Raw genomic sequence first — 21,570 nt, 5'->3', positions numbered from 1 at the left:
TGAACTTAGCTTGTAAATAAAATTCTATTTATCATTTAGAGGGGAGAAGCTAAGCTGGAAATAATGTAATTTTCTTACCAGCACTCGAATATCAAATCTCTGTTCCTGAGGTATGTACTGTGGCACCTGAAGCACGCAGTTCATGGTTGTACTGATGAGGTTGTCCTGCTCACCAGTCTTTGTGCTGCCCCACTCTAAAGTGACAAAGGAATAACAGAACAAATAGTAAGACAGGCTGAGAAACAAGCACTAAGTTTACATGTTAATTAAGATCATGGGCAAGTAAATGGCACCTTTGAATACCCACAGAAATGTAAACGTTAAGTTACCAACCAACAGCTAGTGCCTGTAATTATACACATGAAACTACCAGATGCTCGTTTAAAAAAAAACAACCTGATTCACTTGTTCTTTAGTGGAGATCTCCTGCCCAGCCTGGCTCGTGACTCCAGATGCCCCAAGTCATTGCCCACTGAACAGTGCTCTTTAATATTCAACAAACCACAAGACCTACTTTAGGACAGGGGTTCCCAACCTTCTTTATGCCATGGCCAAATACCATTCAGCAAAGGGTCCATGGGTCAGGTTGGGAACACCTGCAATAGGAACAAAATTAGGTCATTTGCCCCATTAAGTCTGCTCCACAATTCCACCATGGCTGATTACTCTCAACCCCATTCATGCCCTCCCCTTACCCCCGTAACCTCTGACGCCCTGACTAATCAAGAATCATCAAGGTACAGTTTAGTTGTAACAAAAAAGTTAAAGATGATACAAAAATATAAACACCAAGTTCAGACATGGCAACGTTGTACGCAGTGCAGCCAATCTGCTCTCGAGACTTAATTGACAGAGCTGAGCTATAGTTGTTACGTGACAATTCGAAGGTAGTCACAGGAGCAGATTCATACCTGACAGGCCACATGCAGCCTCTATCAGCAACTTCAGTTATATCCTGTCTCACTAGCAGCAAAGACTCTCCATAACTGGCAGTGGAGTAGTATAAAAAGTAGAGGCAGTTACCCTGGAAGTCATCAGTATTGACGCCAGAGCTTGTTGCATCAGGTCAAACATGGGCCAAGAAGTTACCGCCCGACCCATCTACTGTCTCCTCTTTGCTGATGAACCTGTGCTTTCCGCATTAAAATGGCCCACTTGGGGAAAAAGTACCAAAAGCAGTAGAAGCTCATGGTTGCAAGACTGTAGTGAGTGGTGAGTAAACTAAAATAATCCATTAATATATCTTAAGTCTCCCTCACTAATCTTGTAGCAGAAATTACTTATTCTAATCCCATCACAGGAAGAATGCCTGCTTTAGGAATAAGCACCAAAGGGAAAACCGGCAAATGGTTGGATATTGTTATGATCATAGAGGGAAATAATCCAAGGTTTGAATCACGGCGGCAGGAAGTTGCCACTGTCTTAGCCCAATCATCTCCACGTGCTTTGTCAATGATCTTGCTGAGATCAAAAAATCACCATCTATAATGGTCAGGTAAGTGTGATGGAATACACTTTATCTGTCTGGATAAGTACAATCCTGACAACAGTTCAAGGATAATGCCTACCAGCAACTACTCAAGATCAATGGGCAATAAATATATGCTTTGCAAGCACTGCTCTCCTTCAAAAAAAATATGAATAGAAAGCAAAATGGATGTCACACTCTGGCTAATTAACATTTATACTAATATACTACTCTGGTTTGGGCGGTATTCCCATGTTATGATTTGATGGTTTGATCACTTCCCAGCACAGACCCCCCTTTAATATAGAAAATGAATTCAGTTAGAACATAATAATACAGGAAGTGTGGTTAAGGGATATTGCTAGATCACATAAGTGGCTGCATTTACTAGCTCAAGAACAGCAGAGAAGACTTTTCACCTTGCTCTGCAACCAAATGAGAAAGGAAGGCAAATAACTGCAGATAACAACAGTCAAAAAGAAAAAAAAATATATATATATATATATATAAATAAAATTGCAGGCGCCAGAAATCTGTAAACTGTTAAAAACACTCAGGAGATCAGACAGCATCTGTAGAAAGAGAAAGTTTACATTTCAGTTCCAAGACCATTATTAAAATACCTATTGTTCATGAACAATAAAGACCCCTCAAATAGTCAGTCACTCAAGCAAAATTTTAAAAATAAACTAATAAAAATAAGAGTATTTATCAGATAAAAGCAATGGTGTAAAAGCCTGAGGCAAAGCCATTGTTGCATCTAATAGGGAACCTTAAGTTCTGATGAAGGTTACTCGACCAAAATGTTAAATGGTTTCTCTTTCCACTCATGCTGCTTGAATGGCCAAATTTTTTCAACATTTCTACTTTCCTTTCAGATTCCAGTATCTGCTGTTTTGTTTGTTTTCTGAATTTTAAAACAGTTTTTCCTTTTATAATCAATCTATTAAATATGATTTTAAACCACAGATGCTGGGAAACAGCAGAGTAATTGCCCACGAACACAATAAATATAATCAAGCTAGAAATTTTGCCAGTACTTTTATGTACGCTAAATTCCAGACACATCTCTAACATTACAATTTCTGGTCCAGTAGTTTAACTGATTGATGCCGAAGCTTCTCTAATGAGTAACCTGAAGTTTAAAAGCAAGAAGAGGAAGTATTTTTATTGAAAGCACACCATTAAATGCTACAAAATTTGCTTCTTTAAGCCTGTCAGGAACCTGACACCAGCAGGGAGATGAAGGAGGCTGTTGAACTAACTAGGCTAGATGTTTGATGTAGGTAGCAACAGGATGAATGAACAGCACTGAACAACAGCAGGCAGCTCACTTCTGCCTTTGTAGCTGCCACTGTTGTGAAGCCCTATTTACACTCAGTGGCCAATTTATTAGGTACCTCAAGTGCCTAATTAAAGTGGCCAATGAGTGTATGTTCATGGTCTGCTGCTGCTTAGCCTATTAATTTCAAGGTTCAATGTGTTGTGCGTTCTTCTGCACAGCAGTAGGTAATGTGTGGTTATTTCAATTACTATTGCCTTCCTGCCAGGTTCAATCTATCTGGTCATTCTCCTCAGACCTTTCTCATTAACAAGGAGTTTTCGCCTGCAGAACTGCAACCCACTGAAATTTTTTCTTTTTTGTTTTTTGCACTATTCTCTGTAAACTCTAGACAATGTTGTACATGAAAATCCCAGGAGATCAGCAGTTTCTGAGATACTCAAACCACCTTGTCTGCACCAACAATCATTCCACCGTCAAAGTCACTTAAATCATACTTCTTCCCCACTCTGATGTTTGCCTAAAACAAACTGAACCTCTTGACCATGTCTGCATGCTTTTATGCATGAAGTTGTCGCTACATGATTGGCTGATTAGATATTTGCATTAACGAGGTATTTGCTGTCTACCTAATAAAATGGGCCACTGAACATATATAACAGTACCAAAAATGGCAGACATGCCAAGGTCATGAGCATACCGATTCCTTGTTCATTAATTGGTCGGCAGATAGGTCAATTTAAAATTTTCAATCTTATGGACTGAGGCAAAGGGCCAATAATGGAATTAATGTTCCTCAAAGAATTCACAGGAGAAATCTGAAAGGACAGACTAAACACAGAACTTATCTTTTGGAGGCCCTCCCAGTTTAATGTTACCCAATCCCTTTTCATGCCACAAAATTAAGGATGGACGTGCTGGCATTGGAGAGGATCCAAAGGAGATTTACATGAATGATTCCAGGAACGAAAGGGTAAATATATGAAGAGTGTTTGACAGCTCTGTGCCTCCACTCACTGGATTTAGAAGAATGAAGGGAGCTCTCATTTAAATCTACCAAATATTAAAAGGCCTTGATAGAGTGCACACGAAGAGGATGTTTCCAACAGTGGGAGAGACTAGGATCAAATGACACAGCTCAAGAATAGAAGGATGACCCCTTCGAACACAGAAGAGGAGGAATTTCTTCAGCCAGAGGCTGGAGATGCTGTGAAATTCATTGCAATGGAGTGCTATGGCAGTCATGCCATTGGGTTATTTAAAGTGGAGGTGATAGGTTCTTGATTAGTAAAGGTGTCAAATGTTATTGTGAGAAGGCAAGAAAATGGGGTTGAAAGGGAAAATAAACCAGCCATGATCGAATTACGGAACAGACTCCATGGGCAAATTGTCCTGCTTGGTGACACAATAATATCAGCACCAGACTCTGGAGCGAAGGCTCCTGAGTTCGAATCCAAGTCGGGTTGAGCGTTGAACTAGCAACTCGGTCTTGTAACAACAAGAATAGCTTGCTATGGAAACACCGTCATGACGGTGCGCTGATAACTCCACTGCCGAGTTAAGGGCTATTCTTCTTCTTTGATGGGCGAATTGACCTAATTCTATTCCTATATTTTAAGGTCATCCAACCCAGTGGTTTACTGCAATCCACTGCAGAAGTCAATGATACAGTCTCAAGACCCAGCCTATTTAACTTGCTAGCTGGGAACAGGCACGGTCCTTCTATAGAAACTTACCATTGTCATTGGTCAAGTTCAGCAGGACACCAAAGATTGCTCTCATGCAGTCCTCTACTGCCTTGCCAATGTGACTAGAGGCACTGTACTCCGGCAAAGAATTGCTGTTTGCTAGGCAGAGCTTGCTATCTTCCCGGTTATATCGTGTGATCAACTGCTCACAATGTTGCAATGCCCTGCAGATAAAGCACATCAATAAGATATTAGAAGAGGAAGGGATGTGCATTGGTAGATCTATATTAATGCCAAAATAAAACCTAAATAATGTAACAAAAATCAGATTAAAATGAAATGATTCAACAAATATAATCAAAGACTGCAGTACTTGGAAACAAAAAATTAAAATCTGATAATCAAGTATGGAAACACCATTTTATTCTGTATGATTTATACTAGTGAAGTTGAAAAACTGCTGCTTTTTGGATTGTGAATATCAATGGGAAAAGTAGGCTATACAGCTCCTCACGTTTTCTTCCCCATTCAATAGGATCATGGCCTCAGCTGTATTCAGTTGCCTGTCCCCCATAATCGTCTGCTCCTCCAGAGTAAAAAAAAAACGTTTATCTCTTCCTCAAATGTATTTGAAGATTCAGCCTCCACAACTGAATGGGACAGAGAATTCCAAAGAATCATGACCATTTGAGAACTTAAATTCTTCACCATTTCCTTCTTAAATAGGCAACCACTTTGTGGAATTACATTCCTTGGTTCTAGATCCCCATCACCCCTGACCAAGTTAAACTCCCCTAGAATCTTATATTTCATCATCATCTCTCATTCTTTTAAACCAGAAACCAACCCACAGACACCCTTTCGTTGTGTATACTATGTATAATCTGTTAATTTAAGTTTAGGTCTACAGGCTTTATGTCAGTAAAGTCAGTGAAAAGGCAGAGCCTGTTAGGGCTTTATGATTGGTTCTAAATTGATTGGGCAACTAGGAATTTGGCAAGGGCCAACAAAGAGAAGATAGGCTTAAGCAGAGTGGCTATTGCTGGAGTGGGGAGGATTAGAGTGAAAAGACCGAAGGGTGGACTGTACCTCTTCCTATAGATGCTGCCTGGCCTGTTGCATTCACCAGCATTTTTTGTGTGTGTTGCTTGGAATTCCAGCATCTGCAGATTTCCTCATGTTTGGGATTGAAAGGTTTGCCATATGAAGAGTACTTGATGGCTCTGGGTGTGTGCTCATTGGAATTCAGAAGCTGAGGGGTGACCTTATCGAAACCTATCAGAGTGGATGCGAAGAGGATGCGTCCTATGGTAGGGGAGTTTAAGAACAGAGACGAGGAGGAATTTCTTTAGCCAGTCAGTGATGAATCTGTGGAAGTCATTGCCACAGCCGACTGCGGAGACGAAGTCATTGGGCATAATTAAGGCAGAGGTTGGCAGATTCTTCATTAGACAGGGCATGAAGGAATACTGGGTGAAGACAGGAGAATAAGGCTGGGAGGCAAAATAGATCAGCCATGATGAAATGGTGGAACCAATATGACAGGCCAAATGGCCTAATTCTACTCCTAGATCTTATGGTTTTATGATCAAATGAGACTCCTGATTGGTGTGTTGCCTCCTAGGTGCAAGGTCAGGGATCTATCAGAGCAGCAGCAGGGCATTCTGGAAGAGGAGCATGATCAGCCAGTTGTCATGGTGCTTGTATAATATGGGAAAGGAGTGGAAGGAAATCCTACAAACAGAGCTACGAAATAAATTTAAAGATAGGAACTTCAAGGTAATAATCCCAGGATTGATACCTGTGTCACGTGCTGGTCAGAGTAGGAACAGTAGCATAATTTGGATTAATATGTGGGTTGAGCAGTGGTGCAGGAGGGAGGGTTTCAGATTCCTGGGGCACTGGAAATGGTTCTCCAGGAGGTAGGACCAGTACAGAACTGGGCTCAATGTCCTAGGGGATTGTTTGCTAGTGTTGTTGAAGAGGGCTTAAATTGATGTGGCACAATAATGTGTGTCCAGGCAGAAAGACAAATGGAAGCAACGCAGAGAGCAAAGCAAAAGCTAGAAAAATGTCAGAGAAAAATCAAATGCAAAAGACACAAGGTTACTAGATTCTAAAATGTCAATGAGTGTAAGGGCATTTTAACAGAAAGCCCATAGTACCTGAGGCAATTTCAGTAAACATGGTACAAAGGGGTATGATCTGGTGAACATTAGAGAAGCATGTTGACAAAGTGGAGATGATTAGGAATTAAACATGCAAGGGTATCAGGTAATATAGAAGGATTGGCAGGAAGGTAATGGAGGTGGGAGAGCACTTTTAAGTAAGGATGCGGTCAAGGTGACAGTGAGATGATATAAGATCTAAGGAGCAGAACGCTTAGTCCAACTGGCAAGAGGGGAAAAAGGTCACTGGTGGGAGTTATTTATAGGGTACTGAATAATAACATTACAGTGGAATGAGTAATAAACCAAGAAATACCTGATGCGTGTAAAAATGGGATGGCAGTTTTCTTGGGGGACTTCAACTTGCATACAGATTGGGTAAATCAAGTTAGTCAAGGAAGTCTTCAGGAAGACTTTATAGAATGTATCCTAATAGTTTTCTGAAACAGCATATTACTGAACCTATGAGGGAAAATTATATCTTAGATCTGGTGATGTGCAATGAGTCATGTAAAATTAACGACCTTGCAATTAGGGTTCCTCTGGGAAAGAGTGATTACAGTACGAATGAATTTCTCATACAAATAGAGGGTGCAATAGTTCGACTCAAAACCAGTCTATTATGCCTAAGTAAGGGAGACTACAAATGGGATGAGGGAAGAGCTTGCTAGTGTAGACTGGGAGCACAGACTAGATGGTGGGATATTCAAGGAAGAGCAGAAGTCTTTCAAAGACATTTTTCATGGCGCTCAACAAAAGTATATTCCAGTTAAAAGCAAGGACAGTGAGGGTGAAAAGAGCCAGACATGGATATAAAACTAAGGAGATAAAAGACGGTATCAAAGTAAAAGCTCCTGCATACAAAGTTGCCAAGAGTAGTGGGAAAATGGAAGATTGGGAAAACATTAAAAAGTAACAAAGAATCATTAAATCCAATAAGGGGAGTTAGATTATGAAAGTAAACTAGAACAAAGTATAAAAACATACAGTAAAAACTTTATAATCACATTAAAGCAGAAAAGGGTGGTTAAAATGAACACTGGTCCCTTGGAAAATGAGAAGGGGGAATTAATATCAGACAATGTTGAAATGACCAAAGTCTTGAACAGCTATTTTGTGCCAGACTTCATGGTGGAAGACATATCCAACATTCCAAAGAGGGATCACTGATGCGATGGGAGGTGAGGACCTCGATACAATCACTGTCACTAAAGAGGTAGTGTTGAGCAAACTAATGGCCTTAAAGGTAGACAAGTCCCTGGTCCAGATGGGATGCACCACAGGGTACTGAAAGAAACAGCAGAGTTATACAAGACACGTTTATGATAATATATCAAAATTCTCTGGACTCTAGGGAGGTCCCAGTAGGTTGTAAGACAGCAAATATCATACTACTGTTTAAAAAATGATGTAGGTAAAAGGTGGGCAACTATAGGCCAGTTAGCTTGACATCTGCAGCTGTGAAACAGCTTGAAGCTATCTTTAAGGAAGAAATAGTGAAATATTTGCACAGAATTAGTTCTATCAGACACACACAGCATAGATTCGTGAAGGGCAGGTCCTGTTTGACAAAATTACTGGAGTTCTTTGAGTATTAGGATAAAGAGGAACAGGTGGATATTGTATATTTGGATTTCCAGAAAGTGTTCAATAATATGCCGCATAAAAAGCATCTATAAGGATGCATGGAGGTGGGGGTAATGTATTAGCATGGATAGAGGATTGGTTAACCAATAGAAGGAAGGGTGTTTTGATTAAATAGGTGACAGTCAGTGATGAGCGGAGTGCTAGAGGGGTTGGTGCTGGGCTTGCAACTGTTCACAATATATATTAATGATTTGGAAGAGCAACCAAGTGTAGTGCATCTAAGTTTATTGATGACACCAATTTGACCGGAAAAGCAAATTGTGCAGAGAGGTATAGATAGATGAAGTGAGTGGGCACGAGTCTGGCAGATTACAATGTTAGAAAATTCAAGTCATCCACTTTGATAAAGTTTAAGGGAATGGGGAATTGTCAGATTCCTGTAAACAATGGATTAAGTACTGACTATGTCTGTGACTGCAGTGTGTTTGAATAATGTCTCACAGCTGCCTTCCTTGGAGCAAGATGATTAAAGTTCGCCCAGATCCACATGGATGTCTCTGGGCTTTTCACACCTTTTGATTTTGACAAAAAGCAGTACCTGATGGAAGTTAGACAGAACATTCCTTTCTTAATTAAAGCACAAATTTGACGGATGTTCTTATCTTTGTAATTAAGTTGTGACTCCAGCAAACCAGGTAGGACATTCCTTTTTTATTTAACGTGGCTACAGTGTCTAACAAATTGATTGTACTTTTGTATCAATAGTCCATTGACTTGACCGGAATAGTTATCAAACTGATTGTTCTCTGTACCAATAGTCCATTGACTTGACTAGAATGGTTATCAAACTGATTGTTCTTTTGTATCGATGGCCTTATAACTTCTGACAATTCTGACATCGGGCAGTGAACTTGTAGAACTGCCGGGGAGATGAGAAAGGGTCTCTCCCTGATGTCGGGTCCAAGTTCACTTTCCGGCTGAGCTCGAAGAAATAAACGGGTGAAAAGATAAATAATGCTCTTTTTGTGCTGTCGTTATTTGATCCAGCAAAGTTACGTTTACAACTTTGAAAGGAAAAATAGAAGATCAGATGATTATTTAAATGGATGAAACATGTCAGCATGCTGTTCTGGAGAGAGATCTGTGAGTCTTGTGCATGAGTCACAAAAGGTTGGTTTGTAGGTGAAAAAGGTCATCAAGAAGCAAATGGAATGTTGGCCTCATCACTCGAGAGATTGAATTTAAGAGCAGTGGGTTCATGCTGCAACTGTACAGGGCATTGGTGAGGCCACACCTAGAGTACTGCATGGAGTTCTGGTTTCTTCACTTGAGGAATGACATACTGGCTTTGGAGATGGTGCTGAGTAAGTTCACAAGGTTAGTTCCAAAGCTGAGGGGAGATTGAGTTTCTTAGGACTATAGTTGCTGAAATTCAAAAGAATAAGACTTATAAAACATATAAAATTATGAAAGGTATAGATAAGATAGAGGCAGGAAAGTTGTTTTCACTGGTAAGTGAGAAGAATTGGGGGACAGGCTCAAGATTTGGAGTAACAGATTTAAGACAGATGAGAAAAAACTGCTTTTCCTGGAGAGTGGTGAATCTGTGGAATTCTCTGCTTAGGGAAGCAGTAGAGGGCTACATCAGTAAATATTTAATTTTTTTTCTAAAAGAGACACAGTGTAGAATAGGCCCTTTGATCTGTGCCACCCAGCAACCCCCAATTTTAACTCCAACTTAAGCAAAGGACAATTGACAATGAACAATTAACCTACTAACTGGTACACCTTTGGATTGTGGGAGGAATCCAGAGCACTGGAAGAAAATCCATACATTCCACAGGTAGAACATACAAACTCTTTACAGAAGTCGCCAGAAATGAACTCCGAACTCCAATGCCCGAGCTGTAATAGCATCGTGCTAACCACAGGTTATGGAGAAAAAGCAGATAGGTAGAGCTGAGTCCACAGCCAGATCAGGCATGATCTGGTGCAGGCTTGACGGGCTAGGTGGCCTACTCCTGCTCCTTTTTCTTCTGTTATGTATTGTGCTGCTACAAATAGTTGGCTTTTGTAACGTAGGCAAGGCAGAGTGACGATGGTACTCAATGGCAACTCCTTTGTGTTCATCTATGAAAATAATTTCTACCAGAGAGGGGGAGAGAGGGGAAGGAGGAGAGAGCACTTGTGGCATGTCAAATTGTGGGGTAATTGATTTTTTTTTTGTTGCACTGCAGATCTTTACTGGGTACTGATGCTTTTTTTGTGGAATGGGTGGGGGTAGGCCATTGTTTTGCTGCTATTTTTGTGTGAGAGAGGGAGTAGGAGGTGATTTTGGGGTTGTAACATTTTAACTGCTACTCATTCTTTGGAGCACTCTTCTGTTTTCGTGGACGTCTACAGCTTACAAGAATTTCAGGATTTATATAGTATACATTTCTCTGATATTAAATGGAACTATTATACTATGTATGCCTATAACAATAAACCTCAACTTGAAATGTTTGCCTCTGCTCGTCTATCATTGTTCCTCACTCTATTTTCCTCCATGTACATTAAGTAACTCTGACTTCATACCTGTTTAACAATCTTGCATACTGTTGCTTCTCACTCAAACTAAAATATGAAATTGCACCGTGTTAGTCAAGTCGTCACTTTTTATTGTCATTTCAACCATAACTGCTGGTACAGAACATAGTAAAAACGAGACAATGTTTTCCAGGACCATGGTGCTACATGAAACAATACAAAAACTACACTGAACTACACAAGAAAAAACACAAAAACCACACTAGACTACAGACCTATCCAGGACTGCATAAAGTGCAAAAAACAGTGCAGGCACTACAATAAATAATAAGTAAAAAACAAGACAGTAGGCACAGTAGAGGGCAGTAGGTTGATGTCAAGCCAGGCTCTGGGTATTGAGGAGTCTGATGGCTTGGGGGAAGAAACTGTTACATAGTCTGGTCCTGAGAGCCTGAATGCTTCCATGCCTTTTCCCAGATGGCAGGAGGAACAAGAGTTTATGAGGGGTGCGTGTGGTCCTTCATAATGCAGCTTGCTTTGCGGATGCAGCGTGTGGTGTAAATGTCTGTGATGGTGGGAAGAGAGACCCCGATGATCTTCTCAGCTGACCTCACTATCTGCTGCAGGGTCTTGCGATCCGAGATGGTGCAATTTCCGAACCAGGCCGTGATGCAACTGCTCAGGCTGCTCTCAATACAACCTCTGTAGAATGTGGTGAGGATGGCGGCGGGGGGGGGGGGGGGGAAGGTGGGAGATGGACTTTTCTCAGCCTTCATAGAAAGTAGAGACGCTGCTTGGCTTTCTTTGCTATGGAGCTGGTGTTGAGGGACCAGGTGAGATTCTCCACCAGGTGAACACCAAGAAATTTGGTGCTCTTAACGATCTCTATGGAGGAGTCGTTGATGTTCAGTGGAGAGTGGTCACTCCGTGTCCTCCTGAAGTCAACAACCATCTCTTGTTTTGTTCACATTCAGAGACAGGTTGTTGGCTCTGCACCAGTCCGTTAGCCGCTGCACCTCCTCTCTGTATGCTGACTCATCATTCTTGCTGATGAGACCCACCACGGTTGTGTCATCGGCGAATTTGATGATGTGGTTCGAGCTGTGTGTTGCAGCACAGTCGTGGGTTAGTGGAGTGAACAACAGTGGACTGAGCACACAGCTTTGGGGGGCCCCCATGCTCACTCTTTCCTGAGGATCTGGTGCCATGAGATTAATTAATCCTGTTGCATTACACATGATAGGGTTTAAAATCGCCTGTGTTCCATCTGATTTCATAACTTACTGATCTTATAAACTGACTCGACTCCACACTGAAATTGCCCTTAAGCATGCCTTTGTAACGTAAATTTGGTAGAAAGGCTAGACAGATCCACAATTATTGTAGCGACTTTCTTACAATCATCCATTACTTCTTGAATTACATTCTATTGTGGAGTATAGCTACAGTTAGGGTTCTGAAAGGTCATTCTCACCGGTGACATCTTTATCCTCGTTATTTATTGTATTCACCTCAACTGGTTTAATTTCCTGATCTTCTGATCACAACTCAAACTTTCACTACTATCCTGATCTGTTTTATTTACTATTAACTGGACTCTGTCAACTCGTATACACTTCACACTCACACTCTATTTACTGTGTACAAGCAGAGTTGGGTGTTTGCACAGAACATAGCTTCTACAGCACTGAAGAACCCACACATTTTGTAGTTAATGATTTGCTCAATTCCATTCACCATTGGTTCTTTAGCTCACAGCTTTTCTGCCGTTTCTCTGTCCTCAAGTGCTTGTAGAGCTGCTTCTGAGTGAAAAGCCAATACCCCAACTTAAGAATAACAAGGCCTCAATAGTAGATGCCGCCTGCACTAAAATTCTAAAATTTAGCATTAAGAGCTTCGGTCTCAAATACACAATTTCCCTCTCCAAACTGTGAAGGAAGAGGGTATTCCAAGGGACTTCAACATGCCATAAAAATTGTGACCAACCTTAAAAAAGGAGACAAATATTCTGCTCAACTGCCTCTTCCTGAGAGCTGCTCCTAAGTTCCTGTGGACTCTGTTTACCCAGGAGCACAGTGGAGACAGCTATGATGTGTTGAAACTCCAAGAAAAAGAAATCAGGAGCAGCAGCAGCAGCTATACACAGCCTTCTTTGACCTCACTGAAGCTGTAGATCAATCATGGACAACAATAGAACATCTCTTTAAATTTGGCTGGCCGGTTGGTGGCATAGTGGCATCGTGGCATCAGCGCCGGACTTCAGAGCGAAGGATCTCGAGTTTGAATCCAGTCAGCTCCCTTGCACGCTTTCCATCCGTGCTGGCATGAGCGTCGAGATAGCAACTCGGCCTCGTAAAAATAAGAAAGCCTGCTAAAACAAAACGCCGCCATGACGACGTCCCAATGACGCCACTCGGAGTTAAAGACTTTCTTCTTCTTAAATTTGGCTGCTCAAAGAAATTTGTCTCCATTTGATGTTGGCTCCAAGGTTGATTTATTTATTTTGTAATACAGCGCCGAACAGGCCCTTTTGGCCAAGTGAACTGTATCACCCAACAACCCACCTATTTAACCCCAGCCTAACCTCAGGTCAATTTGCCTACTAATCAGTGCACCTTCAGAACATAGGAGGAAACTGAAGCACCCGAGGAAAGCCTATGTGCTCACGGGAAGGATGTATGAACTTCTTACAGACGGTGTCAGAATTGAACTCCAAACTCTGACTACCCGAGCTGTAATAGCGTCATGCCAATCGCTATGCTACCATGACGCCCAAAATGATATGCAAGCATGATATTAACTGAGCAGCCCACAACAAAACCTATTTTGGTGAAGTCTAGCCATAACAAGATTGTGTTATTGCTCTAAAGCCTTTCTCAATCTTTCTCACCACAAAACTGTGCCTCACCTCTAACAAATGTCCTTACTCAGAGGCCAAACTCAAAACATACTCTATTCATTGCAGTGTACAAAAGGATGTACCTTAGTTATCAGCAAAACCCAGGTCTTCTACCAACTTGCCATAACTGCACTCTTACAAAGCACGCTCAAGGTGAGACTCTTTAAAAATATGGACCACTTTTGGATAGGTATATAGATGATAGGAGCATAGTGGACTATGGTCCTGGTGCAGATGCATGACTATGACTTTCCATATTTCGGGGTAACTCTTGGCAAAGGAAGTTATTAATAAAAAAATCACTACCATTAATGTACCACTACAGGCTTTAGCTGATTGAGAAGGGTCTTTGAAGATCAGGTCCTAATACACAACACATGGCCCATCATGCAACAGTTACCTCTGCCCTTCTGAGACCTGGATTGCTGACAGAATGTATCGCAATATTTTGGAAAAATATCTATGCCTCTGCAAAGTTGCCCAAATTCTCAAAAAGGATAAGCAAGTAATGCCAGCATCTTTGTGCAGTCCAATATTAAGCCACATTGCTTTCACTCTGCAGCACTGGGCTGGCCACATCATTCACATGTTCCAAGCTTTGTTACGAGAGATTACAGGTTGACAGAGATAAAGATTCAGGAATGTATTTGAAGCTTCATAGAAAAGCAATATCCCCAGCTGCTCCTAGGAATTGCTGGCCTGTTACAACTCAAGATGGAGAAGGGGCATTTGAGGTGGAATTGAAAACTTGGAGACAAGAAACTGGGAGCACACAAGAGTGGCAAATGAAGTGTATCAACTTACCTACCTCCCACCAACTACCTCATGCCATATGTTTGAAAGTCTGCTTCCCACACTGGCCACACCAACCACTACAAAACCAGTAAGTCTGGAGAAAAAACTAAGTTCTTCCCAATCCTAAAGGGCTGTTCAACTTGTCAATAAATGTATTTTTGCTTCTTTTGACATCTCCTGCAGACTACAATTAAAGCAGCGGATTTCTGATGAAGCAGCTACTGACATGCTGAGTGTTCTCTGCTAACCTTTTACATCCCATGAAAGGCCATACATAGAACGGAAAGTTGCATTCAGTATATGTGGAGTCACACTTAAAGAATGTACACCCCAGCCTCCTTTTCACTGACTGCAGCAGATGTGAACATGTTGAAAGCTTTAAAAAGTGAAGTACAGCCTGACAAACTGCAAGTATTTGACAATTCAATTAACGAAATTTTCAAGAGCCCAGCAAGCATATGGTACAAAGTCAACTCACTTCTGACACTCCACAAATGATTCTCAATCAAGTTCCACAGATTAATGAACTGTTGAATTAGTTTGAGCACTTGTGTCTGCTCTTCAAATACATTTATTTCCTGCAGACCTTGAACTAGATAAGATTACCCAACCTGGCAGTCTTATGTCTTGCATTATTAAAAACAACTTGCTCACTAGAGCTTAATTGGTACAAGTGAACTGAACTGCAAGCGTGCTTTGAATTGTGCCCACCTATAGAAAGCACCAAATAATCCACACACAATAGAACAGAGAATGCACTGACTCTAGGCAAAGCTTGAAAACCGACTGATTCAGTAACCAAATCATCTGCAGAGGCACATCCTGGTCAAGAATCAAAACCTATAAAACCACAAGCGTTCAGCCATAAAGAGAAACTGTTGGTCAGTCTGGGTTTGCTAATGAGCAGGCAATCAGATTTTTGCAAACACCAACAGATGTTTTTAAATGCCAGATTTCAATTACATGAAATGCAAGGCTGGGTTTTGTTACAGGCACTACACTGTGAAACAACACATAGTCCATCAAGAATTGAAAGATGTGTTAATGCATAATTGAAAATTGACTATACCAGATCAAATGAGTAACAGGGCAGACCTCAGTTGAAATGCCTCCCCAATTTAGGGGGATTTCAATGTTAAACTCCGTATGCTGCAATCATTGGGCATTCCTTAACACTTCAGTGTAAGAAAGCATTTCCTTTAAATAAAGATTTATGTTTATATTTAAGTTTCATATTTAAGACTTTAAAGAAGGTCTGCACATGCAAAAGAAAATGCTTGTATGCTTAAAATTTAAAAGCTAAAAGCCATGTTTTAAAAACTAACTGCTTTGGAAGCATTTGAGTTGTGGTAACCGTGAAAGAAGTCAATACCACGTTTGGAGAATGTTGAAGTGCAGGATTGGAGTCAAAATAAATACTGAAACCCAGCTTGCACCTATCACATTCACTTTATCCTTTTATACATTTTGTTGGTGACTGCTGTAACTATGGTTGAAACTGAATTTGGGGCTACTGGGTTTCGTGCATGCAACCTGTATCAAAGTTCTATTACCAAAGGGCTTCAGCAATCTGGAATATGCAGATAGTAGTTCTCAAGTCTAATAGAATTAAAAATGAATGCTGCTATCCACAGGTACTTGTCTGACAAACATCAAGTTTCCCTCAAATGAACACATCTTGTTTAAAAATAAATCACATGTAGAAGGGTTTTGCTTCAATTTCCCGTGAACAAAAAACAACAGGTAGGTAGGCCAACAATGGGATTATAACACCCATGGCTCATAAATCCAAATGTACATGACAGCTGGTCACTGAGCAAATAACAGTAATTCCGTATTGTATGCTTACGTGAACTAAAAGCATTTGCTTCCATAGAAGATACAGTGGCATGCAGAAGTTTGGGCACACCTGGTCAAAATTTCTGTTACTGTGAATAGTTCAGTGAGTAGAAGCTGAACTGATCTCCAAAAGTCAAAGTTAAAGATGAAACATTCTTTTCAACATTTTAAGCAAGATTAGTGTATTATTTTCCTTTTGTACAATTTTAGAGTGAAAAAAGGAAAGGAGCACCATGCAAAACTTTGGGCACCCCAAGAGATTTGAGCTCTCAGATAACTTTTACCAAGGTCTCAGACCTTAATAGCTTGTTACAGCTATGGCTTGTTCACAATCATCATTAGGAAAGCCAGATGATGCAAATTTCAAAGTTTTATAAATACCCTGACTCCTCAAACCTTGTCCCAACAATTAGCAGCCATGGCTCCTCTAACGAGCTGCCTAGCACTCTCAAAATTAAAATAAATGATGCCCACAAAGCAGAAGGCTATAAGAAGATAGCAAAGTGCTTTAAGGTAGCTGTTTTCTCAGTTGGCAATGTAATTAAAAAAATGGCAGTTAACAGGAACGGTGGAGGTCAAGTTGAGGTCTGGAAGACCAAGAAAACTTTCCAAGAGAACTGCTCATATGATTGCAAGAAAGGTAAATCAGAACCCCTGCTTGACTGCAAAAGACCTTCAGGAAGATTTAGCAGACTCTGGGTGGTGGTGCACTGTTCTACTGTGCAGCAACACCTGCATAAAAAAGACCTTCATGGAAGAGTCATCAGAAGAAAACCTTTCCTGCGTCCTCACCACAAAATTCAGCGTCAGAAGTTTGCAAAGGAACACCTAAACAAGCCGGATGCATTTTGGAAACAAGTCCTGTGGACTGATGAAGTTTGTTTGTTTGTTTTTGACTGATGAAGTTAAAATAGAACTTTTTGGCCACAATGAGCAAAGGTATGTTTGGAGAAAAAAGGGTGCAGAATTTCATGAAAAGAACACCTCTCCAACTGTTAAGCACAGGGGTGGATCGATCATGCTTTGGGCTTGTGTTGCAGCCACAGGCACGGGGAACATTTCACTGGTAGAGGGAAGAATGAATTCAATTAAATACCAGCAAATTCTGGAAGCAAACATCACACCGTCTGTAAAAAAACTGAAGATGAAGAGGATGGCTCCTACAACAGGATAATGATCCTAAACACACCTCAAAATCCACAATGGACTACCTCAAGAGGCATGAGCTGAAGGTTTTGCCATGGCCCTCACAGCCCCGACCTAAACATCATCGAAAATCTGTGGATAGACCTTAAAAGAGCAGTGCATGCAAGACGGCCAAAGAATCTCACAGAACTAGAAGCCTTTTAAAAGGAAGAATGGGCGAAAATCCCCCAAACAAGAATTGAAAGACTCTTAGCTGGCTACAGAAAGCGTTTGCAAGCTGTGATACTTGCCAAAGGGGGTGTTACTAAGTACTGACCATGCAGGGTGCCCAAACTTTTGCTTCGGGCCCTTTTCCTTTTTTGTTATTTTTGAAACTGTAAAAGATGGAAATAAAAAGTAATCTTGCTTAAAATATCATCTTTAACTTTATGCCTTTTGGAAATCAGGTCACCTTCTACTTGCTTAGCTATTCACATTAACAGAAATTTTGACCAGGGGTGCCCAAACTTTTGCATTCCACTGTATGGGAACAGATCAAATAAACCAGTAACATACCCCAGGTAATTAACTGCTCAATAAATGTACACTGCTGAGCTTTTCAAAGAGGATAGAGGGAAAATGAAAAGTATTGCACAAATTAGCATATGCAAACGTGAAAGATTCACACTATGCTTATTTAAATGCATAAACTGAAGAGCAAACTGTATTCTTAATCAGCCAGCCACCAAGGACGTGGTGGACAAGACTGACGAGATGAGGGTTAGTAGTCCCCAGCCGTGTGTATGTGTGTGTGTGTGTGGGGGGGGGGGGGGGCGCGCGCAGGCAAGATGACCTTTGTACCTGAATAGTTTAGTCTGGGGTTACAATATGGGATGGGTTCTTGGACCAGTTAAGAATGAACTATATTGCCATGGAAATAGAATCACATACTGGTCAGACAATATACAAATAGTGGAGTGGCTTACCTGAAGAACACAAAGAAATACACTTGAGACAACCTCAGGCTTCGGATTTCCAATTTAAATTTCCCTTCTGTTGTTGGTGTGGTATCTTCCCCATTGCAATGAACCCATGTATCCAGGTCTCCAGATTACTTAACCCCCCCCCCCCCCCACCCCCAACACATCCTGTATATTCCCAATAATTGTACATATATTAAAAATGGGACAGGATAAACTGCACAAAGAGTTTATTCCCAGTGTATTGAGCACAGACTGCTCTTTGAAGGAGCCACCCATTTAGTCCAATTACTTTGCTCTTATCTGTCATGCCTTCTCTGTCATGCACTTATCCAATTTCATTTTTAAAGCTTATATTGAATCTGCTTCTACTGGCTTTTTATGCAGTAAATTCCAGATTTAAACACTTCCTTGCTTGTTCTTCTGTTATTTACCTTGTACTCCATGGTTAATCCAAAATATCAAGGAAAAGTTTCACCTTATTAGGAGTTTGAACAACTCTATTACATTTCCACTTAAAGTTCCCTGCTCGAAGGAGGAAGCCTAGCTTTTCCAGCTAACAAACTTGGAATGGTGCATCTGGTTCTTTCACTTATGATTTATTACATGCCCAAGTAATAAGCTCTGCAAGTCGCAAGATATTGGTATTTGATATGAAAAGTTGAATCATGTCAGTTTATTTAACAGTTATTAAACCAGTTTAGCTACAAAAGCAGGGTCAGTGTACCCTGACAGATGGCTTATCTACCTAGCCTCTCCATTAGGAATAGACAGGGATATCCATTACTTGCCTAATAAATCCAACAACATGCAGGATCATTGCCAATTCTACTGGACTATCTATCCTTTCCTCAAACACTGTGTACAATCTACGAGATGATCTCAGCACACCAAGAATTTTGTCACTACTACCTAATGTGTTGGCACTTCTACCAAAAGTCAAGATTAACAATTTATTGCAGGAATAACCACAACTTGAGTGATACACTATAAGGGATCACTATCGTACACACTGAAGCAGTTGACAAAGATGAATCCAATATCAGTCCAGAGACCCAAGATTAGGGGACAAATATCAACCATAACAGCTTTACCACCATCCCAATGAATCAGCTCTTATGAATCAGTAGTGGAACTGCTTTTGAAGTACTTCTTTTAGGGAAGATATAGCCATAATACTTTACAGACCTAGCAACAGTGTTTACTGAATGGTAGTGAAGGAGGAGTGGATAAAAGCTGAGCACACAAACAATTCAAAATAATTTAAATACTATTAAAAATATGACATGAATCTGATTAGCTTCTTTACTGGGCCTTACTTTCCTGACACCCTAACCCCTCTCAACCTAAATATTGGCACCATCACTGAAACAAGATGCATAAGCAGGGTTCTTAATGTCAGATCTGTTTCAGAGCCTGGAGGAGATTCAGTCTTCTGAGATTACAGAGAAACAGACTCATAATGGGAAAATATATGCTGCAGAGAACAACCTAGGAGCATACTTAGGGGCTTTAAAGCAGAAGGTGGCAGCACTTGGGTTCAATGTAACCATTCAAGTCCATTCCATACTTTTATTAAATCTAGAATTTCTGCAGCAGCTCCATGAAGCTTTCCAATGTACCTCAGCTTAAAACTGACTTGGCGTGGCCAAATTCTGCTCTAACTACATCTACAAGTCTGCAGGTGTAGTGGGTCATTTCTCAAATAACAGAGAGTCAGCATGCATTACAGGAAAGAGTTAAAGATCTGGGGCCAAGCATAATGGCCACCACATTCTGTATATGACTCCCCGGACTTCAATGTTAGTTAAGATTTCTTAATGCTATCAACAGTCAAAAGCAGCTGTAACTCTGTTCATCCTCTCTTCACATATAGAACTCTGCCTTTCTTCCCCCACCCATATCAGGACTAAAGTTATAATGACATATAGAGGCTTCAGCTCAGTTATGATAAAACATGTGTGTGGCACTGCTTCGTAGTACTAAATGTCACTTCACTTGAAGCTAAGATTAAATAAATAGTGCAGTATTTGGATTTCTAGTTAATTCGATTACAGAACATATCAGTAATTTTCCACACTGGTTGATCAAACCACTGTACTGATAGGTTTGGAGTATATTTATTGGTTGCAGCTCTTCTTGCTTATCTTGCAGTATTTGGACTTCATTGCCCAAATCTAAGTCCAAATACTGCAAGATAAGCTGCAACCAATGTGTCTTTTTTTAAATGAACTCTCTCTAGTGATTTTTAGCATGACTGAAGCTGAACCTGCATACAATCGCTTGGTCTCACCAGAATTCAATTGAAATATCCTGATTATTTTTGTATCTTTTTAAGCCATCAGTAATAATTTAGTTTATTCGCCATGGTTAACTGGCTAGCACCCTTGCATGTGTCTGAAGGTCATGGATGTAAGTTCCATTCACATTGAACTAACTGATGACGCTGTGAGGTACTGATGGGATCAATGCTTTCTCAGGATACTGACTTTAAGGTGAGATGCTGAACAAAGTTTCCATTTACTCTCTCAGGTGGGGGAGAAAGCACCAGTGCAGTCAAGGTCCTGATGAAAGGTCTGGGCCCAAAATGTTGACTGTTTGTTCATTTCCATAGATGCTGCCTGACCTACTGAGTTCCTTCAGCATTTTGTGTTTTGCCTTCGATTTCCAGCATCTGCAGATTTTTTTGTGTGTGCAATTATCCTGTTTTATTATAATCAATTACTCATTCTACAATCAATAAATAGAGTGCCTCACCATTATTTCTCATGATATAGGAAGCATTCAACCCAAGCCTACATGCCATCAAGGACATATATGCAGAAAGGTGCCAGAAAAGGGCCCGCAACATCATGAAGGATTCCACCTACCTACACATACAGTTTATCCTACTCTCATTAGGGAGGAGGCTACATAGCATCCATGCCAGGACCATCAGGAACAAAAACTTTTCTCAAGCAGAGACTAATCAATACCTCTCCTGCTAACCCACCCCCCCATACTTACCACCACTGGATTCTCATTTCCTGCCACTCACCTTATTTACAGACACTCCTGTGCCTAGCATCACTTTATGGACATACAATCAATGTATAAAAGTTATCTTGTGTTTATATTTATTGTGCTTTTTAAATTATTGTGTTCTTAATCCTCTTGTGATTTTTTTTTCTGCTGCATTGGACCCAGAGTACAATTATTTCATTCTTCTTT

At 40.6% G+C, this 21,570-nt stretch overlaps 1 protein-coding gene across 2 annotated transcripts in view; it reads right to left on the bottom strand.

Moving 5' to 3' along the window:
* LOC140212077 (wings apart-like protein homolog) overlaps positions 1-21,570 on the bottom strand; it is a 187,237-nt gene that overhangs the window by 21,970 nt on the left and 143,697 nt on the right. For both annotated transcript variants that reach the window (XM_072282570.1, XM_072282569.1), the window contains 2 exons: positions 4,487-4,662; positions 79-194 (listed from right to left, as the gene is read on the bottom strand). In XM_072282570.1, coding sequence (XP_072138671.1) covers positions 79-194; positions 4,487-4,662 — 292 coding nt within the window. The remainder of the gene's footprint in view (positions 1-78; positions 195-4,486; positions 4,663-21,570) is intronic.

This window comes from Mobula birostris, chromosome 18 (assembly GCF_030028105.1).
Source record: "Mobula birostris isolate sMobBir1 chromosome 18, sMobBir1.hap1, whole genome shotgun sequence".
In the NCBI taxonomy this organism is placed as follows: Eukaryota; Metazoa; Chordata; class Chondrichthyes; order Myliobatiformes; family Myliobatidae; genus Mobula; species Mobula birostris.
The sequence above is the reverse complement of the archived record's forward strand: the minus strand, read 5'-3'. Positions and strand labels throughout refer to the sequence as shown.